Here is a 21,541-nt window from a genome sequence, read left to right as displayed (position 1 = left end):
TATCAACCTTGATAAAATCTACAGCCATCTCAACAAATTCTTAATTAAAAGAAAAAGGGGAGAATCCAATATTAATATCAATATGTGCATCCAATTTGAGATTCTCCATATTGGAAAAGATACACAATGGTACCAGAAAAGGCAAATATCCACACTGAACTAAGTGTTTCCTGTCTAAGACACAGTGCTAGGAACTAGAACCACAATTTTAATTTCAAAAGGTCCCTATATACAACCTTCTTTAAACCTCCACAATTTTCAGTAAACAAGTCATAATGAAGTTAAATACATGTGACCAAGATTACTCTTAGATAGGGCAAGAGCTGGAATAAAAGTGTCTTTCACATCCAAGACCTTGTTCTTTCTAGTTAGCCAAGGGGCCAAGGCACTGCATGCACAACCTGTCATACACATGGCATGGAGCTCTTAGCTTTCCTAGTTCCTAATTCAGTAATCTAATAGTCAGTTTCTATCTATAGAGTTACTTTCATGATCAAGAATTGATATTTTTGGTATTGATCAAATTTGAACATTCTAGTATTGATGGCAAAGCTTTACAGCATGTCCTTAGAACCCTTCTTTCAGGTGGAGATAATTCTCTTCATCAACACATGTGGAGGGTCGGCATTGAACCAATATTAATGCAACTTGAAACCAGCTCATTTTTCTTTACCTGATTCACAAGGCTAATAGAAGACTAGAAAACATCTTTCCTGAATTCCAGAAAAACTTTGTCTATTGCATTTCCACAGTAGGAATTTGTGATAAATAACGTTTGATGAATGAATGTGGATCTGATATGGTAGAACTATTCACATTGTTTCCATTCTCTATATAGACACGACTTCTTTTTTCTTGATATATTTTATAATTATAATCATTTAAATACTATGTTTTATGTCCAATTCATATAGGTGTTAATTAGTATAATTTATTCATTCTCCATCTTGCTAATTAATCATTGGCCTTGTAGCATTTATGTTGTACAAGACCAATGTTGTAGACAGTTGCTCCAAGATGCCAGTAGGGATTCATCTGTGTCCCTCACACTTATATTTTGGGATATATTTTATCATTGCCAAGGATTTTAAAAATTTTTATAGGAGAATGTCACTACATTTTGTTTCAACCTGAGATGGAAAGAAATAAGTAGTATTTATTTATAAAAATACTATGTAGAAGAGATGGATAGCAAATCTTTTCTGTTTCCAAAGTGAATGAGTTCAAATTGTAGTCATATGGATTTAGTGAGCTATAAATAAGATGCGAATTCCAAAAAGCATTACAAATGACTTCGAGAAAATATCTATAGTTTTCTTAGGAAACAGTATGATATTGGCAAGACTAAGAAAAAGACTATATTTAATTTCTTTTACCACACATTCTAAATATGAAATCTGTTAGTTCCTCTACACATTTCCCCCATATACAGTATTTGATTTTAGTACAGAATAGGAGCAAGGCAAGGAATTCATGAAATTTTAGATTCTCATCAGATCTCTCATTCTAGAATAGATTTTTAAAACTGGAAGTGTATTTTATGTCAGTTTGTAAGTTTAACACTAGATATTTAAAATTTGAATTTTCATATGCAAATCCATGGTATATTAAAGACAGAAGTTTTAAATTTTTTTGTATAATTGTTATAATTTTAAATAGATAGTTTCAGTAATGATTTTCACACGACATTATAGCCAAAGTTTTAATAGGTAGCCGAAATCTTTGATTATCTACTAATAAGTAGAATAAAGTTGACAAGGGTCACTTTCCTTTTCTAGATACTAAATTATTCTCAAATTGGAATGTAAGCATTAATATAATGTGCTCAGTAAACAGGATAATGTTAAGAAAGCATTCTCTCTTAAAATTTATAGAAGTATCATAATTTCAATTTCCAACTTGAATATCATAGTAATGTATTGAATAGTATACTTTTCTTGAAGGAGAGCTTTGGCAAAATTAATAACCAATTATCATTGAAAAAATAGAACTAAACTCAGCTCAGGCTTTGACGATTGTGTGACAATTGATATCCTATATTTTGAAATTAGTTGAATATACTCTTCTTTAAAGTATAGGGATACTTTCTTAAGTTAAATACTTTGCCACATTTAAGAGACACATTGTTGTTTCAATAGACACACTTAAAGCCAATGGTATTTAACATACAGAATTGTAAAACTCAAAACAATTACTATAAATTAAGGATGACTTTGGTTGTGTTATGAGGTATATAAGGTGCTATGAAATTGTAAAATATATGAGAAGGAGTTTTATTAGTAGGTTGCTAGTGTATTTTTTTTCCCCTATAAAAGACCAGTTCTATACATGTGATTTAAATCTTGGTACAATCTTACAGATTGACTCCTAGATTAAGCTCATTGGAGCCACAGAATTTTAATGCTCATTTTCAGGTTCAACACTCTAATTTTAATGGTCAAGGACTCTGCCCAGTTCAGTGTTCTGGATCATTTACCCAATGTTTTTGTGCAGTAGTTTCATAGTTTCAGGTCTTAGATTTAAGCTTTTAATCCATTTAGATTTGATTTTTGTGTATATTACATAACCCCTTTGAGGCTATTTTCTAGATACTGTAGTTATTCTTTACTGTTTTTTATTCTTTTTTCTTTTGTTTCTTCTTACTGTGCATTTTCAAATAGCCTGCCTTCAAGCTCACTAATTCTTTCTTTTGTTTGATGAATTCTGCTACTAATGCATTCCTCAGTATATAACTTGTATTTTTCAACTCCAGAAACTTTTCTTGATTCTTTTTAATTATTTCAATCTCTTGGTTAAATTTATCTGATATAAGCCTGAATTCCTTCTTTGTGTTACCTTGAATTTCTTTGAGTTTTCTCAAAACTGCAATTTGGAATTCTTATCTTTGTTTCTTATATTTGTCACTTATCTTTGTTTCTTCAAAATTGGTCCTTGGTGTCTTATTTAGTTCATTGCATGAGGTCATGTTTTCCTGGATGGTCTTGACGCTCATGGATGTTTTTCTGTGTCTGGGCATTGAAGAGTTTGTAATTTATTGTAGCCTTCAGAGCCTAGGCCCATTTGGACCCAGACTTCTTGGGAAGGCTTTCTACATATTCAAAAGGACTTGGGTGTTGTGATCTAAGCCATATCTGTATTAGGGGGTACCCCACACCAAGTAAGGCTGTGGTTCTTGCAGACTGACAGAGGTACTTCCTTGTTAGTCTTGGATAAGATTCAGAGGAATTCTCTTAATTTCCAGACAGAGACTCTTGTTCTCTACCTTCATTTTCTTCCAAACATAGCCCCTTTTTATGTTCTGAGCCACCTGGAGCTGTGGGTGGGATGACACAACTAGCCTGTGGCCACCACCACTGGGACTGCACTGGGTCACACATAAAGCAAACACAGCACTGGGGTTCACCCAAAACCTGGCTACTGTCTATGCTTGCAGGCTGGCATACTTCAATGAGCAGGTGGTAAAGCCAGCCAGGCTATGTCCTTCCCTTCAGGGTGGTAAGTTCTCCAAGGTAGGTCCAGAGGTGTTCTGGTGGGTCCAGAGTTCTCCCTAGGTGGGTCCAGAGGTGCTGTGTGGGAGTCAGAGACTAGAGTCAAAAACCTTAGAAGTCTACGTTGTGTTCTATTGTACTGTGGCTTAGCTGGCATTCAAACCACAAGAAACAGTTATTTTTGCTCTTTTCTCTTCATTCCAGAGGCAGAGGCCCCTCACCCTGTGGCCACCACTGCCACAGGCCTATAGGGAATACTGGCAGACTACTACCTATGTTTACTTGAGACCCAGGGTGTCTTAAGTCAGCTTGTGGTAAATGCTGCCTGGACTGGGATTCACCCTTCAGGGCACTGGGCTCCCATCTGGTCCAGGGTAGGTCCAAAAATGCTGTCCAAGCGTCAAGGCCTGGAATCAGAGACCCTAAAAGCCCACTTTGTGCTCTATCTTCTTGTGGCTGAGCTGGTACTTAACATGGAAGACAAAGTCCCTTTACTTTTCCCTTAGCTTTTCTCAAGCAGAAAGTGTTTTTCCCTGTAGCCACCGCAGCTGGGAATGTGCTGGGTCTCACTTAAAGCTAGCAAGTCTCAGGCTCACCCAAGGCCCACAGTATTCTACCTGGGTATTGCAACTGGTTATTCAAGCTTTCAAGGGCTTTTCAGTCAGTGGTGATGGGGCTTTCTGTGACTGGATCCTTCTCTTTAAGGCAGTGGGTTCCCTTCTGGTCCAGGTTGTGTCTAGAAATGTCATCCTGGAGCTAAGTCCTGGAAAGGTGGCCTCATAACTCTGACTGGTGCCCTATCTGATTATGGCTGAGCTGGTATCCAAGATGCAAAATGAAGTCTTCTTTACTCTTTCTTTTCCTTTACCAAGTGGAAGGAGGCAGTCCCTTTTGAACCCATGAGCTGTGCTGCCAGGGGTTGTGGGGAGGTGGTACATGTACTCCCTTAGTCAGCCCCGCTGATTTCTCAGTAGGTTTTGCATCACTCAGGTCCACTGGTTGTGAGCGCAGCACAGCACTGTGACTCATGTAGGAGTTGCAGTCCTTGTGGCCTATACTGCATTTAAAGTTTATTTAGAGCACCACAGGATTTTAGCCCACTGTGGTGAGGCATGGAGGAAGTCAACTTCTGTCCCCTGGGATGGGTGTCTTCTCTCTGGCTAGGGCTGGGTTAAATATTCCCTTTATGCACAGGCATCAGCTGGATTCTGGCCAATTTTGCTTTCTGCTTTGATAGGGCAGCATGGAGGTCAATGCAATGTCTCACAGTTGCTGTGCTCTCTCTCCCAAGGGCACAAATTCTCACTTCGTGCCACATGGCTGCTGCTCGGGATGGGATGGGGGTATCAATGACAATTCAAGAATGCCTTTCCTACACTCTTCAGTGCCTCTTTCAGCTATATGAAGTTAAAATCAGATACTGTGAGAGCTTTCCTGATTTTTGGCTCATATGAAATGATTATTTTTCTGTGTAGATAGTTGTTATATTGGTGTCCTTCTGGGGTGATAATCAGTGAAGGCTTCTATTTGACCATCCTGTTCCACCTTGTGTAGTCTTTTATTATGAAGAGACTGGCTCACAGTAGTGTATAGAATTGTTTTTCCCAATAGTCATGATTAGTTTGCACTCATGTAGCCAATGCTTTTTTTTTTTTAAATATCTCATGTCCAGTCTGTAATCAAAGGTGTATTCTCTAGGAGACAACATATGAATAAATGGCCCATCCAGGGTAGAACTTCTGTGTTTTAAGTAATCATGTGAAAAGTATAAAACTAGCATGATTACCAGTAATAGCAGTATTCTAAGCCATTCCAGAACAATATTGTAATTTTAGATAAAGAGAAAGAAATTAAGAGAAGAGCTAGCTATATTTTAAAATTTTATTAATTTGAACAATATGAGTGTTAGTACCTAGATACCAATGGTCATATCAATAACTGTAAAATAAATCCAAAGACAAAGAGATTTATTATGAGAAGTCCATGACATAAAGAGCCATTTTGTATTATTTCAGTCTAGAACACAAACCTAGACAAAGACATATGAGTTGGAACTTTAAAATGTCTTACTTTTAAAAAATATTCTAGAAGGGTTACATTCCCAGTTTGAGTTAATATTTCTACTTTGAAATTGTGGAGTAATGAAATCAAAAGGCAATGTTTTGCCTCTTACCAGTTGTTTAGAGGCAAAGTTAAAAAAGAAACCCTCTTGCTTTTTGTTCCCTCTGGGACTCTGAGTTCAAAAATAAAAGGAACACTCAGATTAAATTTTTATTTCTTTCTAGAAAAATGTTACATGCATATGAAGAAAAACTATAATCTACAATTACTAGGTTCATTTTAATTTGTCTAAGACTGCACGGTGAAATGTTTAGAAAAATCTAAACTAATATGAAAAAAATAAATGACAGAAACTAAGCAGATATTATAGAGAAATTATTCTGAAATACGCAGAACATAGCATCAGTTATTTACTGTGTTGATACCTAAGACATAGCTGTAAGAAATTATCCCAAGAAAAGAGTATCTTTCAACATGAGCAAGATGTTAGGTAATGAGGGTTGAAATTACAAAGGGGAGAGAGATACTGTTCATGTAAGAGGGCCATGTTTTTGAAGCTTTCCTCACTTTAGAATTTGTTTGTAGGTGCCAGAGGCCATTTGGTTGTTTGTGCACATTATTTTTAAGAAACTCTTTTTTAAAGAAAAATAAAATGGAATTACATACACAGTAGATATATTTTTGTACAACCTGAAATAAGTAAACTGATCTGGAAAAACTCATTCTTTTTGTTTTCAAATACTAGAAATAATGGTAAATATTAACCATATGTAGATGTGGTCTAGTATTGTCAATATTGGATACAAAGCACTATTGAAATGGAATCCATTTTGTACATTGCATTTTTAAAACCTGAATGATCATTGTTAAGTGAGTTTTTGTAGCTAAGTATTTTTAAGATTGTTGAGTGATTTTTAAACGAAATGTCCATATGTTGCTAGTAGTACTATGTAAGTAGTCATAAATGGAACAAATAATAATGATTGGCATAATCAGTATGACTCATTTATATTTGATAAAACCTCTCCAAGATGCATTAGGCACACACCAACTATAGAAAAAAGGATTGAATGTGATTCCTTTTAACTTCACAAATTTATGAAAAATCTAACTTATTTAGTCGCAAAGTGGTAGTAGAAAAAGTCTTAATAAAAATAATCATAGTAAAATATAGACATAGTATTTTTTAGAGTTTTTTTTTTTGCTTCACATAAATTAGCCAGAACCAGCCTTTTTTGTGTCACTCAATGAATTACAAAATAGTATTAATACAATCCTCATCCTTTAATCGTACACATATATAAAATGTCTTATCAGGGGAAAGAACACACAGAGAAAGCAAGAGAAGAATAAAGAGAGACAAGAGGGGATGGAGGAAAGATAGATATATATTGTAAAATTATTGCACTTTCTAGAAGAGATATCATTTCTGGGATAAAAGAAGCTTTGAGTGGATTATAGAATACAATATATCAGAGGCATTCTTTTCAATCAAGGACAAAGAAAGGTAGATTTGCAAAAATACAATCAACTGAAATAGTGAAATTCAGTGAAATTTCAGCAATTTCAGCAGAGTAATCAAGAATACTTTACAAAAGCTAATTTTTAAGAAATCATTCTGTAATGAAGTAATTATTCTATAACAAACTGATATAGTATGTGGACAGTAGGTTATACAAAACCCTCAGAAAAAAAGAAAAAATAATAAAACATTAACGAATAGGAGTAAAGCATCAGATCATATCATATTAACATGCCATGACTAGATTGTTTTTCTTTCTGGTGTACCATACCCTATACAAACGCTAGGCAAACAACATGGAACAGTACCTTTCTTTTGGCCTTTAGCTGCTCATGATACTTGTCACAGGTATCTCCTGGGATTTCTCCTCCCCAGAGAGTAATTCCAACAATGGTGTATGTGATACCCATGATGAGCAATGGGAAACAGTACACCAGTATAATGACGACAACATGGTAACTACAATGAATAAGAAAAACACATGCTGAAGGACTTTTTGGAAAGAAATACTAGGGACTGAATTTGCTCAGCTTTAAATCATAATTAAAACTACCAAGAATTATCCCTACATTATCTTTATACATTCATGTCACAATTCCATCAAAATATCATGCTATTGTCACTTATATTTACATTTCAACTCCTGCCAGTTGATGTTTGTCAATGTTTACTTGGTATATGAAAACTATAGTTGAGTTGAAGGGGCTGAGTTAAACATGTGTTCCCCTTGTCTAGATGTTGAGGATGAAAGACTTTCTACTGCTTTGTATTCTACTTGGTAATTGTTGAGCTAAACTAATTAAATGTATCATTGAAGGAAAGGGAAGGGATGCAATAAACAAATCAACTGGCATACATTTTCTCCTATGTAGGATTATCTTCTATATCCCTGCAACATCAGACATATACAAATTGATTTCGATTCAAATGGAGGGAAAAAAGTAAGTAGATACTCTGAGTCATAATGAATCCACAAGTTACTACAATTTAAAAAAATCGGGTAAGGACATTTGCATGTAATTTTCCAAAGTCATGATGCATTTGATTGCATTGCTAACTTGCTAAAAAAATGTTGACATAGTAGTCACATCAAAAGTATGCTGCTGTAAATTATCAAATTAAATTCTGGTATTTAGTAGCTTATGATCAAAATTATAAGAACTCAATTAGAGGGGAAAAGGAGAGAAAGCCATACTACGATAACTCAAATAGAATTTCATAAACTTTTTTTTGTTTTCACTGTCTTGGAAGGCTTTAAAGTAATTAAAAAGTTTGTTATAACAGTCTTATCCATACCAGTATTTTTTTAAAGTAAATCTTAAATATCCTTGCCTTTCTGTTTCTTAGTAGATTACTAAGTCTTGATTTAAAGTCAGTGAGGAAGTAATTCAGTCAACAAATAATTTGAAGATGATAACATCATACAATTAAGATGTATTAATAATAATGAATAGAGTATAGTACTCAGTTTATATGAGCTGTCTGATTTTCCTTAGATAAGTGCTTCCTAACATTTTGATTCAAAAATCTGAACTTTGCATAGAGCAAAAGTAGATAAAATGACTGCTTTAAAAGACAACCATTATTTGAATCATTTGTTATTTTTAAAGGAAAAAAAGTGATCAGTAAAATGGAAAAATAAGCATTTTATTGAAATTAAATTTAAAGATAAAATGCAACCAAGTACACAATTACATTATTATTCCTTTTTGCTTTATTTAAGGTGGGTTTAAAATACGAACCAAGTTTTCCCGTATATTATAGCATTTTTATTTCCTTTTCAACCTAGTGTTCAGGTTTTTAGATTCTTTTTGCTTGTCTAGAGACAAGCAGAAGAACACAAACCAAATCAAACCAAAATAAAATTAGATAACCTACTAGGGTGCTCCTTCCCTCCAGCTACGCTTCTTAAAAGAGCAATCAACACTTCTAGGCTTTGATTTCTTCCTTCTCACTCATTTCTCAATCAATAACAACCATGCTTTTCTTTGCACGTTGCTTTTATCTTTTATCGCTTTCTTCAGGAAACTCTCCAGTGCCATCCCACATAGACATCCTCATATTTCCAATTAAAAACCTTAGTAACTTACACAAACTTATTGACCACATACATCATACAGTATTACAGTATTTTTATATGTTTCCTTTTCCAAATAATGTACAAACCCTGGGGGAAATGTCTACGTCTTATTTGTTTGGTTGTTGCTCCTAATCTATAGTTTTATAAGTGTTTGATATACTGAATTGAAAATCATAATAGAAAATTAGCTTACGTGAAATGTTGTTTGGGACCTTCTGGCCATTGCACAAAGCAGAGAGTACGACCTGGCAGGACTTTGGTTTTGGAATATAGACATTGAGGGAAGGCAAGTAGAAATGCTAGAATCCAAATACTTCCAATGACAATCTTCGTTGCTGTGGCAGACAGTCTGGGTTTCAAGGGATCAATAATAGCCATATACCTATATAAAAACAAACAAAACCATTTTGTTGGTTTTCTTTTTAACAGAGTTTAAAAAAGAGTTTCAGAGGCATTTCAAAGGTGTTTCAACAGTTACAGTTACTGCTTTTTTGAAAAACCAGTTAATAAGGACTTTGCTTGAGTAGAGGCAGCATAGAATGGTAATCATGGTATAGTCTAGGAATCAGTCAGATTTAGGTTCCAATTTTATTCTGACACTTGTTTAAACTTTTTGAACCTCAGCTTTATTATTTTTAAAATTGAAATTAGAACATCAATCTCTTCAGCTAAAGTGAAGGTCAACAGATATAAGTCAACAGTCCCCAGCCTTTTTGGTACCAAGGATCAGTTTTATGGAAGATAATTTTTTCCATGGACTGGTGGTGGGTAAGGGATAATTCAAGGATATTACATTTATTGCACACTTTATTTCTGTTATGATTCCATAACAGAGTTTGGACCAATGTGATATCATCACCACAATCAAGGTACTAAACATAATCCATCATTTCAAAAAATTTCCTTGTGTTCTTATGTGTGTATATTTGTGTGTGTGTGTGTGTGTGTGTGCACGCGTGCATGTGTGTGTGTGTGTGTATCTGCTAAGAACACTTAAGATCTATTCAAGAACAGAAAATCAAACACCTCATGTTTTCACTCATAGGCAGGTGTTGAACAATGAGAACACATGGACACAGGGAGGGGATCATCACGCACTGGGGTCTCTTGAGGGGGGGCAATAAAAGAATGATATAACTTGCCATAATGGAGAATCAGTGGGAGCCCTGAGCTTGTTTTCCTGCAACTAGATGGTCTCATTTGGGGTTGATGAGAGACAGTAACAGATCATCAAGCATTAAGTTCTCATAAGGAGTGTGAACCTAGACCCCTTGCATGCACACTTCACCATGGGGTTCACTTCTATGAAAATCTAATGCTGCTGACCTGACAGGAGGCGGGAGCTCAGGCAGTAATGCGAACCCTGGGAAATGGTAGTAAATACAAATGAAGCTTCCTGGCTCACCAGCCACCACTCACTTCCTGCTGTGCAGCCTGGTTCCTAACAGGCCAGGAACTGGTACTAGTCCCTGACACCAGGAACTGGGGACCTCTGATGTAAGTGAAAGATATTAATGATTTGACACTGTGCCTAACACATTAGAATTCATAAATGTCTGTTGAATGGAATTGGAAAGGCACTTAATAAGGTCTTACAAATGCTGGTTTCACAACTCAAAACCTTCATGTATCTTCTGTATGCTTAACTTTTAAAAATATAATTCTAGAGAAATCTTATGGATTATACCACATACTTGACAAAGGTGAGAAACTCCTATAAAATATATGGTCAACAAATCTGTTTAAGAGAAGCAAGAGACAAGTTCAGATTTTCAATGATTAATAAATAAAGTTTGATTGAGGCTATGCTTTCCTATTATACCTCATATTGAATTCATACTGCATCATTAACATCTTCATGGGGCCTATCTGTGTAACTACATGTAACCTTGTTGTAACAGAAAAATATATTTGAGTCACTAAAAAGTATACTTAATGTACACTTAAATATGACTTTTAGAGGGAAACTTTCTGGGGAAATTAGGAACTCTGTAAATATGGTAAGTAGGCCATGCTTTATTAACTTAATACAGTTAGTAACAACATATTTGAAAGAAGCAACTTCCAGTTTTGAACTGGATATAGCATGGCTAATTGCCAAATTCTAGCTAACATTCAGAGGCAAAAATAATATGTACCAAACAAATTAAATTTTTGTATTTTAATAAAACAATCTTTATATTGTTTCAATTTTATTTTTGATCATTTTGTGTGTGTATATTTTGATTTATGAAAAATTTTCAGAGGGAATACTTTCATCAAAGAATGAATATTGCATAGGCCAAAAAATGTCAACCTTAACAATAAATATTTCAAAATAAGGATATTTTATCAATATGTTTATAACTGTTTGCTTCTGTAACTACTGGGCAGAATTAAATCTTCAGAAGAGATTATAAAATTTATCTACATGATATTCTTAATATTAACTATAGCCACGATTTACCTAAAGAAAATAGTCTTAATTCATTACGTATAACAGCTATTAGGAATTCATTACGTATAACAGCTATTAGGTAAACATGAAACTTATATTTAAAAAATAATCATATTTGTCCTTTTGTGACTGGCTTAATTCACTTCATGATTCCACATATATGTGGTACCTAAAAGAGTGAAACGCATGAAAGTATAGAACAGATGATGGTTGCTAGGGGCTCAATGGGTATAAAGTTTTAATAATGCAAGATGAATAAGTTCTAGAGGTCTGCTGTATAACATAGTACCTATTATTAACAATAAAATATCATGAACTTTATTATGTGAAAAGAATAGGTCTTTTTTAAATTGTACTTTAGATTCTGGGTACATGTGCAGATCATGCAGGATTGCTGCATAGGTACACACATGGCAATGTGGTTTGCTGCTTCCATCCCCCTGTCACCTGCATCTGTCATTTCTCCCCATGTTATCCCTCCCAACCTCCCCACCGTCCCCATGCTGTCCCTCCCTTTGTCCCCCCACACCGACCCCAGTGTGTGATGCTCCCCTCCCTGTGTCCATGTGTTCTCATTGTTCAATACCCACCTATGAGTGAGAACATGCAGTTTTGATTTTCTGTTCTTGAATAGATCTTGTGTTCTTAACAGATACACACACATACACAAACACACACTAAATATACACACATAAGAACACAAGGAAATTTTTCAAAGTGATGGATTATGTTTAGTACCTTGATTGTGCTGATGATATCACATTGGTCCAAACTTATCAAAATGTATACATTGAGTATGTTGAATATGTGCAGTTTTTTGTATATCAGGTATACCTCAATCAAGCTTACAAAAAGAGAAAAGAAAAAATAATGATAAAAATGTACCTAAGTTTAGGAAACCATGTGAACTCTGCAAAGCAAATGAATATGTTTGAAATATAAGACTTTAAAATTCATCTCTTGGGCTTATGTTGGTGAAGATAATTATAGAAAAATTTATTGATTGTTAACCATAACTATGGTACATATTGTATGTAATAGGGTTAAATCTATCAAATATACTTAATAGCCATAATAATCCAATGACTAGAATAATCCTATTACCTCTATTTTACAGAAAAGTAAACTGAGGGTTAAAAGAATTGTTCATAATGATTCAGATAATAAGGTAAAAAGCTAGAATTTTAAGCCACTCATGCCGGTCTTCAAAGACAATATAGATACAGATTGTAGCTTTTGAATATTCCATTTATTTTAGGAGAGAAATAAATCATTTATTTTAGAAGAAAAATATATATATTTCTCATCCACAGTATATGTATGTGTTAGATACTTACATATGTGCGTGTATGTGTGTGTGTTTGTTTATGTGTGTGTGTGTATTAGAGATATCCACCAAAGAATCAGAAGCAGCATTTTGCATTTTTGAATCTAAAAGCCTTTATGTGTAACATTAAAACAAAAGTAAAATACATAAATTATATGTGTGCATTTCTGTTCCTGCTCCTGTTGATTATAAGTCACATAGCATATATCTCAATACAGGAATTATTTCTGTATTGGTGTTTCAAAGCCAAGCACTTATCAATAAATTTGTTGTACTAAACCGACTATTTCTCAAATCTTATTATAATCTTTTGCTTTGCTGCCTGCTTTGGTAGCTAATGAATGAAATTAGACAGACAGATCTTTTGAGATGAAAAGAAGTAGAATAACACAAGCAGGCTTAAAGCCCTGTCCAACTCCTGTAGCACAGATAATTCAAAGTAAACTCTAAATCTCATTGATTCTTCTGGCCAGTCGAATTTAGTCTAATGCTAGAGAAATTATTTCCTGAAATAATTTCTCCTTGTCAGAAATTAATTTCTAACAGGTGGAATATTGTTTTATCTTAATTATATGTAAATAATCAATTCATATTCTCATGAACATTTTAGTGAGGGTAGAGATATTGAAACTTCTGCCATATCCTTTTGTCATAGCTGGTCTGATCCGTGATTCATTTATTTAATAAAACATTTGCTGAATGCCTACTATGGTATTCTAAACACTATTGACCCAACATTGGGCAGAAATTGTTTTCTGTGAAGTAGAAACATACTTCACAAATTATGAAGTCCATGCCATTTGTGAAGCAGACAAATACTAATCAAGTAATCTCAATAATAAATGTAAAATTACATAATTGACAATTATTTCAAAAGTAAGGCCAAGTATATACATGAACTGGGAAAAATATATTTAGATTGTACTTCAATTTTCTTTAAGAAAAGTTATTCTAGGTTGAAACTTGGAAGGATAACCAGGTAAGATGGCAGAAGAGTGAGGGTTGGAAAGATTTCTGGGAGAATGAACAGCATATGTAAAACTCTTATGTTGATGGTGGTTTTTTTTTTTTTTTATCGGCTTTTGATACAGAGTCTCACTCTGTCCCTCAGACTGGAGTGCAGTGGCATGATTTCAGCTCACTGCAACCTCTGCCTCCGGGGTTAAGCAATTCTCCTGTCTCAGCCTCCAGAGTAGCTGGGATTACAGGTGCCCGCCACCATGCCCAGCTAAATTTTATATTTTTAGTAGAGATGAGGTTTCATCATGTTGGTCAGGCTGGTCTTGAAATCCTGACCTAAGGTCATCTGCCCACCTTGGCCTCCCAAAGTGCTGGGATTACAGGTGTGAGCCATTGCACTGGCCTAATGGTGAGTTTTTATGGATTGAACTGTGACCCTTCGAAAAAGTTATATTGAGGCCCCAACATCCAGTATCACAGACCTTATCTGGAAAGAGTGTCTACATAGGTAATTGGGGTTAAATTATGTCATTAGGGTGGTCTCTAACCCAATGTGACTAGTGTCCTTGTTTAAAGGGAAAATTCGGAAACAGACAGGTAGGGAAAATGTCATGTGAAGACAGAACATTGAAATGAGGCACCAACAAGCCAAGAAACAACAAAGTTTGCCAGCAAATCACCAGAAGGCAGGTTAAGAAAAGGAAAGAGTCCCCTACAGGTTCTTGAGGGAACATGTCCCCTGCTGACACATTGAATTCAAACTTCCAGCTTCCAGAATAATAAGAAAATAAATTTCTGTTGTTTAAAGGCACCCAGTGAGTGGTACATTGTTATAGCAGTCCTATCAAACCAAGACAGTGGGTACTGGTGGGAGAAGCATCATTTTCTTTAGTAATTACAGGATACTGCAATTGATGAACAGAAAGTAAAGAGGGAAGGTGGTTTGAGATGAAGTTATAGTATAGGTTGTAGATTTTTTTTTCCCCATGGAAGGTAACTGAGGCAATTTTATGAGAGAAGTAGAATAATCAGATTACCTCTAGAAAAGAGCTTCAAGCTTCAGTCTGCAGACTGGAAGAGGAAAAGAATGGAAGCCAAGGTTGGGTGCAGTGGCTCACACCTGTAACCCCAGCACTTCGAGAGGCCATGGCAGGCAGATCACTTGAAACCAGGAGTTCGAGACCAGCTGGCCAACATGGAGAAACCTCATCTCTACTATAAATACAAAAATTAGCCTGGTGTGGTGGCACATACCTGTAATTCCACCTACTCAAGAGGTTGAGACATGAGCATTGCTTGAGCTTGGGAGGTGGAGGTTGCAGTGAACAGAGATCACGTCACTGCACTCCAGCCTGGGTGACAGAGCAAGACTGTCTCATAAAAAATAAAAAAAATATAGTTATAAAAATGGAAGCAGGGAATTAAGTTATCTAACTAATGTCCTGATTCAGGTCAGAGATGATTGCTTCTTCAAATGGGGTGTTACCACAGGAGGTTGAATTAAGTGAATGGTTTGAGAAAAGTAAAGAAATATCAGAATACTATTATAGAAAGGGGCAGTTAGTTGGCCAAAGAAATAGGGAGAATTGATGAAAAGTTTTCATCAGGCTCTGATGAAAACTTATTTGAAACTGTTGATTTGGAATTCATTTGGGCACCAATATTTTCTATTCAATAACTTTCTTCAGTAACAATAATTTGAATGGAGAGAATGGATACTTAGGCTCATCCAAACAAACATTCTCTGGACCTTGAGAAAAAATGATTAGATTTGAGATATAATTTCACCCAAATAATTGTCAGTACTTTATTCCTTCAAATGAAAAATATATTTTATGTGATCACAGTAGCTTTTCCAAGGTTTTTTGCTGAGCCTCTCATCACCGTTCTCCCTTCACCAGAGTCTTACAGACATTAGAATCTCCTTAGTGGGATTATTTCATAAGTAATAGCTAAGAGCTGATTCTTCAGTCTTCATACTAGCACACCACCTAAACATGTTTAAAGTCACTTTTTATTATCTTTTATAATAAATTATCAGAAGCCTCTATTGAAAGCTCATCGTTTTAGAGCTACTTTTAACAATTTTCTGTTCCACTCTAATACTAGACCACTTTGCTTTACCACTTGCTTTTTTATATAATTGAGAAGGTCTTTTATGTTTGCTTATTGTCTTTTGAAAAGTAGATATTTTGGATGTAACTTTTGTTTGCCTGCTGTCCATAAGTATGCCTTTTCAATTTTGTAATTGCTGTTGGTATCTACTATAACTCTTCCTTTTGTTGGCATTTTTATTAAGATATTTCTGTATTTTTATGTGCTTTTACATATTTTCAAGTTTTGCAATGCAGACAGAGTGGAGCCTTCAGATGTTTATCTGACTGTAGAAACTATGCAAAAAATAACTTGCCTAAAACAATATGACTTTTACTGCCTTCCAATCAATTTTTTCCTGGTCATAGTAAAATATGTTCTAGTATGTTAAGTCCCAAATATAAAATTTGATGTGCCTACTCTCTGTGAAAAATAAAGATTAGTTGCAACAGCTGCTCATGACCCATAAAGTTTCAAATTCTGGCCTTCAGTGCTAGGGTATTTTCTGCTTTGACAAATCATTTGAGAGATACATGACCTTTGTCAAAATTGCATTTTCTAGATATGTTTTATTTTGCTATTTTTTTCGTATCTGTCTTTTCTATTCTTTTTCTTTTTTTCTTTTTCTTTTTGATGGGCACTTACTCTGTTGCCAAGGTTGGAGTGCAGAGGTGTAATCATAGCTCACTGCAAACTCCAACTCTTGGCTCAAGTGATATTTTTGCCTTAGCCTTCTGAGTAACTGGGACTACATGTGTATGTCTGGCTAGTTTTCTTTTTCTTTCTGTATTTCTTGTAGGGATGAGGATTTTCCATGTTACCCAGTTTGGTCTCGAATTCCTGGGTTCAAGTGTTCTATCCACCTTGGCCTTCCAAAGTACTGGGATTATAGGTGTGAACCACCAAACCTGGATCATAACTGTCTTAGACAAACTTAAGAATAAACAAATCAATCAGTTGGTTACAAATGTTGTCTTAATAGATTTAAAAGTGAATGAGCTTTTATTAAAATAAACCTGTATTTGTTGACAGTCATATGAATATATATATAATAGGATATTATCTGTCAAGAAACAAGTCACTTGTTCCTCTACTTAAATTCTTTGATTTTTATAAGTAAAATGTATATACTGATATTTGAAGGAAATTATATTTAAAACAGCTTCAGAATAGTGCAAGTATTTGTTTCTATGTTATAGACTTTCAGTTTAAAGTTAGAATTAGGCTTCTCTACTCATTTATGTATTTATTTTAAACAATTTATTGAATACAAACTATCTTCTGGGATTTTATTATCTTCTTTGGCAACATTGATGAAGAAAATAGAAGTAGCTCCTGCCTTTGTGGAGTTCAGAGTCTAATGCAGAAGAAATGTATTACTCAAGTAGTCGCGAAATCGATTCGAAATTATCACACAAATGTCCCTTGAAGTAATGTTGCCTCCTAGGTATTTGGTTAAATATCCCTTGGGGCTTTAGTGCAATGGCTTTTGTGCTCAGCACCATACCCCATGATTTTTAGTTACCAATTTGACTTTTATGGTTCCCTCTGTCACTGTTCTTCAATTGCATAAAATATACACATGATTTCCAAAAGAAATTCATTTATATAAAGCATTTCAGATTTCAAAATTCTACTGAACTTAGAGGTTTATGAGGGAGGAGAGTACACTGCCCTTTTTTGTTCTGATGTTTGTTCTTGAATTTGTGCTCTTTGTGATGTTCAACGAATTTTCTAAAACCCTACATACATCATGAGTGAATCTTCATTTACAACCTCTTGTGAAGATTAACTCAGTCCCTGACTTCCTCATTTAGCTGTAGTTCTAGCTCAATCTTTTGGAAATGCTGGTGAATAATAATTTCCCCATTGTATACAGTGTGATATAAAGATATGTACAAGTAATTATAAAGCATAAAATAGAGAATTTGACCTCATTGTGGTTATAGGTTGACACAGTGGTGAAGACATTAGGTATAACTTCCACAAGAAAGCAACATTACGATTAGAAAAATAAGTGGGGGCTTATTTAGGGAGAAGGTGGGATGAGAGGAGAAAGTTGAACGGTGAAATCCCGAGGTAGGAGAAAGAATAGTGCCTTTGGGGAACTAAGGAAGGCCAGTTCCACAGGATACAGGACAGGGAAAAATCAGAAGTGGCACTAAATAAAGCTAGAGATGTAGGTATTAAACATGACTTCATTAATATATTGATTATAAATATAAATTTTATATTTTAACAATAAAAGAAATAATTGCTAATGCATGAACGCTTAGGTACCATACACTTTTCTAAGTACTTTACATGTAAGTCATTTAATACTAAAAATTTTAATTATTTATATAAATAGCACAAAATGATGTGTATAAAAATGCTGCATTAGTACAGAATATTACATAAAACAATGTCTACTCAGAATTTCAGGTATAGATTTAGACATGGTTTTCTATAGTGGCAATATAAAACTTGCTAAATTTTTGCTGCTTATACTATCTCTGTAACAAGTAGTTTTAAAATCAGAACATAATTGATGATTTTACCCATGAGATATAAAATTCTCAATCACTTTTTCAAAGTCCAGTTTACTGACATTTTGTATCACCTCTATATTGTCTCAGAAAACCACTTCCATAAGTAATTTCAAGAATTGCTTCACAAAGTCACTTCAGTGTTATCAATTACATACTAAAAACTTTGAGTTCAGGCCAGGGATCGTGGTTCATGCCTGTAATCACACCACTTTGGGAGGCTGAGATGGATGGATCACCTGAGGTCAGAAGTTTGAGACCAGCCTGGCCAACATGTTGAAACCCCGTTTCTGCTAAAAATACAAAAATTAGCTGAGTGTCATGGCACATGCCTGTAATCCCAGTTACTCAGGAGGCTGAGGGAGGAGAATCACTTGAACCCAGGAAGTGAGGTTGCAGTGAACCAAGATCGCTCCCATTGCACTCTAGCTTGGGCACAGAGTGAAACTCCGTCTCAAAAGAAAAAAACCCAAAAAACTTTGAGCTCAAATATTTGCAGTTCCCACATACAGTTACTAAAGAGGATAGGGTAAAGAAAGTACAGTTACTAAGTTCAAAAATACAATTGATAGAAGAAATATCAATTGATAAGTTCAGTATCACAATAGGGTAGTTTCTAGCTAATAATAAATTTATTGTATATTTCTTAATAACTGAATAACTAAAAGACTAGAATTAGAATGTTTCTAACACAAAAGAATGCTAACTGCTTGAGGTGATGGATACTTCAGCAACTCTGATTTTATTATTACACATTGCATGCTTTTTATAAAAATATTACATATGCCTCATAAATATGTACACCTATTATGCATTTATAATAATGTAAAAATACTGGTACACTAAAAGACCATATTTTACCTCTTATCTTACATGAATGTAAGAAATCTGCACTTATAACCCACCCCAAAGATGTAAAACATTTGAAAGAAATAAAAAATACTGTAACAAATTTTACAAAAACATCTTTATTGAGCATTTAATTCCCTATGAAAACACATTTGAACTCTTAGCTGATTATTATTATTATTTCTTTTTGAGACGGGGTCTCTGTCTCCCAGAATGGAGTGTAGTGGTGTGGTCTTGTCTTATTGCAACCCCTGCCTCTTGGGCTCAAGTGATCCTCCCACCTCAGTCTTTTGAGTAGCTGAGACCATAAGTGTGTACCACCACTCCCGGCTATTTTTTTGTATTTTTATTATAGATGGTGTGATTTCACCATGTTGTCCAGGCTAGTCTTGAACTCCTGAGCTCAAGTGATAAGCTGCTTCGGTCTCCCAAATTGGCGAGCCTATGTTTCCACTGCACTCTGTATAGTCTATCAAGTGTACAATATTATTATGTCTAAAAAATGTACATAGCTGAATTAAAAATTACTTATTGATAAAAACCACTAATGAGCATCTGATCCTTCAGCAAGTCATAATCATTTGCTGGTGGAGATTCTTGCCTCAATATTGGTAGCTGCTGACTGATCAGAGTGGTGGTTACTGAGAGTTGAGGTGGCTGTTGCAATTTTTGTTTGCATGTAATAATGCTTAAATTTTTAATTTTATTTTAATCTTTAATTGTTTTGAGTACATAACAGTTATATTGGTTGGGTGTGGTGGCTCATGCCTGTAATCCCAGCACTTTGGGAGGCTGAGGTGGGCAGATCACCTGATGTCAGGCATTCAAGAACAATCTGGCCAATATGGTGAAACCCTATCTCCATTAAAAATAAAGAAAATTAACGGGCATGGTGGCATGTGATGTAATCCCAGCTACTCAGAGGCTGAAGCAGGAGAATTGCTTGAACTCAGGAGGTGAAGGTTTCAGTGAGCCGAGATTGTACCACTACACTCCAGCCTGGGTGACAGAGCGAGACTCCTTCAAAAAAAAATAGTCGTATGTATTTATGAGGTATATGTGACATTTTGATACAATCATACAATGTGTAATGATCTGATCAAGGTAATTAGGATATCCATCAGCTCAAGGATTTATCATTTCTTTATGTTGGAAACATTCCAAATCCACACCTCTAGTTATTTTAGAATACACAATATATTATTTTTAGTTCAAAGTATGAGTGAGAATATACAATATCTGTCTTTCTGTGCTTGGCTTATTTCACTTAACATTAATATACTTCAGTACCATTCATATTGTTGCAAATGACAGGATTTCATTCTTTTTATGGCTGAATAGTATTCCATTGTGCATCTATTATTAAAAGTAATGGCAAAAATCACAATTGCTTTTGAACCAACCTAATTGACCACATTTTCTCTATCCATTCATCCATTGATGAACAGTTAAGTGGTTTGTATATCATAGCTATTGTGAATAGTTCTACAACAAACATGGGATTGTAGATACTCCTTCAGTAAACTGATTTCCTTTTTAAAAATGTATATATCTAGCATTGGGCTTGCTGGACAATTTGATATTTCTATTTTAGTTTTTTGAGGAACCTCCATACTGTTTTCTATAGTGACTGTACTAATTTACAGTCCAGCAGTTCATAAGCATTCCCCTTTCCTGCATTCTCATCAGCATCTATCACTCTTCGTCTTTTTGATAAAAGCTATTTTAACTGAGGTGACATGATACCTCATTGTGGCTTTAATTTGCATTTCTCTGATAATTAGTGATGCTGAGCCTTTCTAAAATATCCTTGATGATTTGTACATTCTCTATCGAGAAATGTCTGTTCAGGCCTTTTGCCCATTTAAAAAATGGGATTATTTGTTTTTTTAATTGAGGTATTTGAATTGCTGTAAATTAGTACAGCCACTATAGAAAACAGTATGGAGGTTCCTAATTTCTTGTCAGTTGAATACTTTGCATGTATTTTCTCCTATTGCTTCCTTTGCTGTGCAGAAGCTTTTTTTCACAGGTGTGATCCCATGTATGGATTTTTTTTTTTTCTTTGATTGCCTGTGCTTTTGAGGTCTAATTCCAGAAATCTCTGGTAAGACCAAAGTCCTAAAGTCTTTCCACAATGTTTTCTAATGGTAGTTTAATAATTTAGGTCAGACATTTAAGTTTTTTTTTTTTTT

General features: G+C 34.7%; 1 protein-coding gene across 1 annotated transcript in view; it reads right to left on the bottom strand.

Moving 5' to 3' along the window:
• TACR3 (tachykinin receptor 3) overlaps window positions 1-21,541 on the bottom strand; it is a 112,752-nt gene that overhangs the window by 55,741 nt on the left and 35,470 nt on the right. The window contains exons 2-3 of the mRNA XM_032254706.1: window positions 9,345-9,533; window positions 7,380-7,530 (exon numbers count right to left, since the gene is read on the bottom strand). Of these exons, the coding sequence (XP_032110597.1) occupies window positions 7,380-7,530; window positions 9,345-9,533 (340 nt within the window). The remainder of the gene's footprint in view (window positions 1-7,379; window positions 7,531-9,344; window positions 9,534-21,541) is intronic.

This window comes from Sapajus apella, unplaced genomic scaffold (genome assembly GCF_009761245.1).
Source record: "Sapajus apella isolate SASKATOON/1434 unplaced genomic scaffold, GSC_monkey_1.0 scaffold87, whole genome shotgun sequence".
NCBI classification, from domain to species: domain Eukaryota; kingdom Metazoa; phylum Chordata; class Mammalia; order Primates; family Cebidae; genus Sapajus; species Sapajus apella.
The sequence above is the reverse complement of the archived record's forward strand: the minus strand, read 5'-3'. Positions and strand labels throughout refer to the sequence as shown.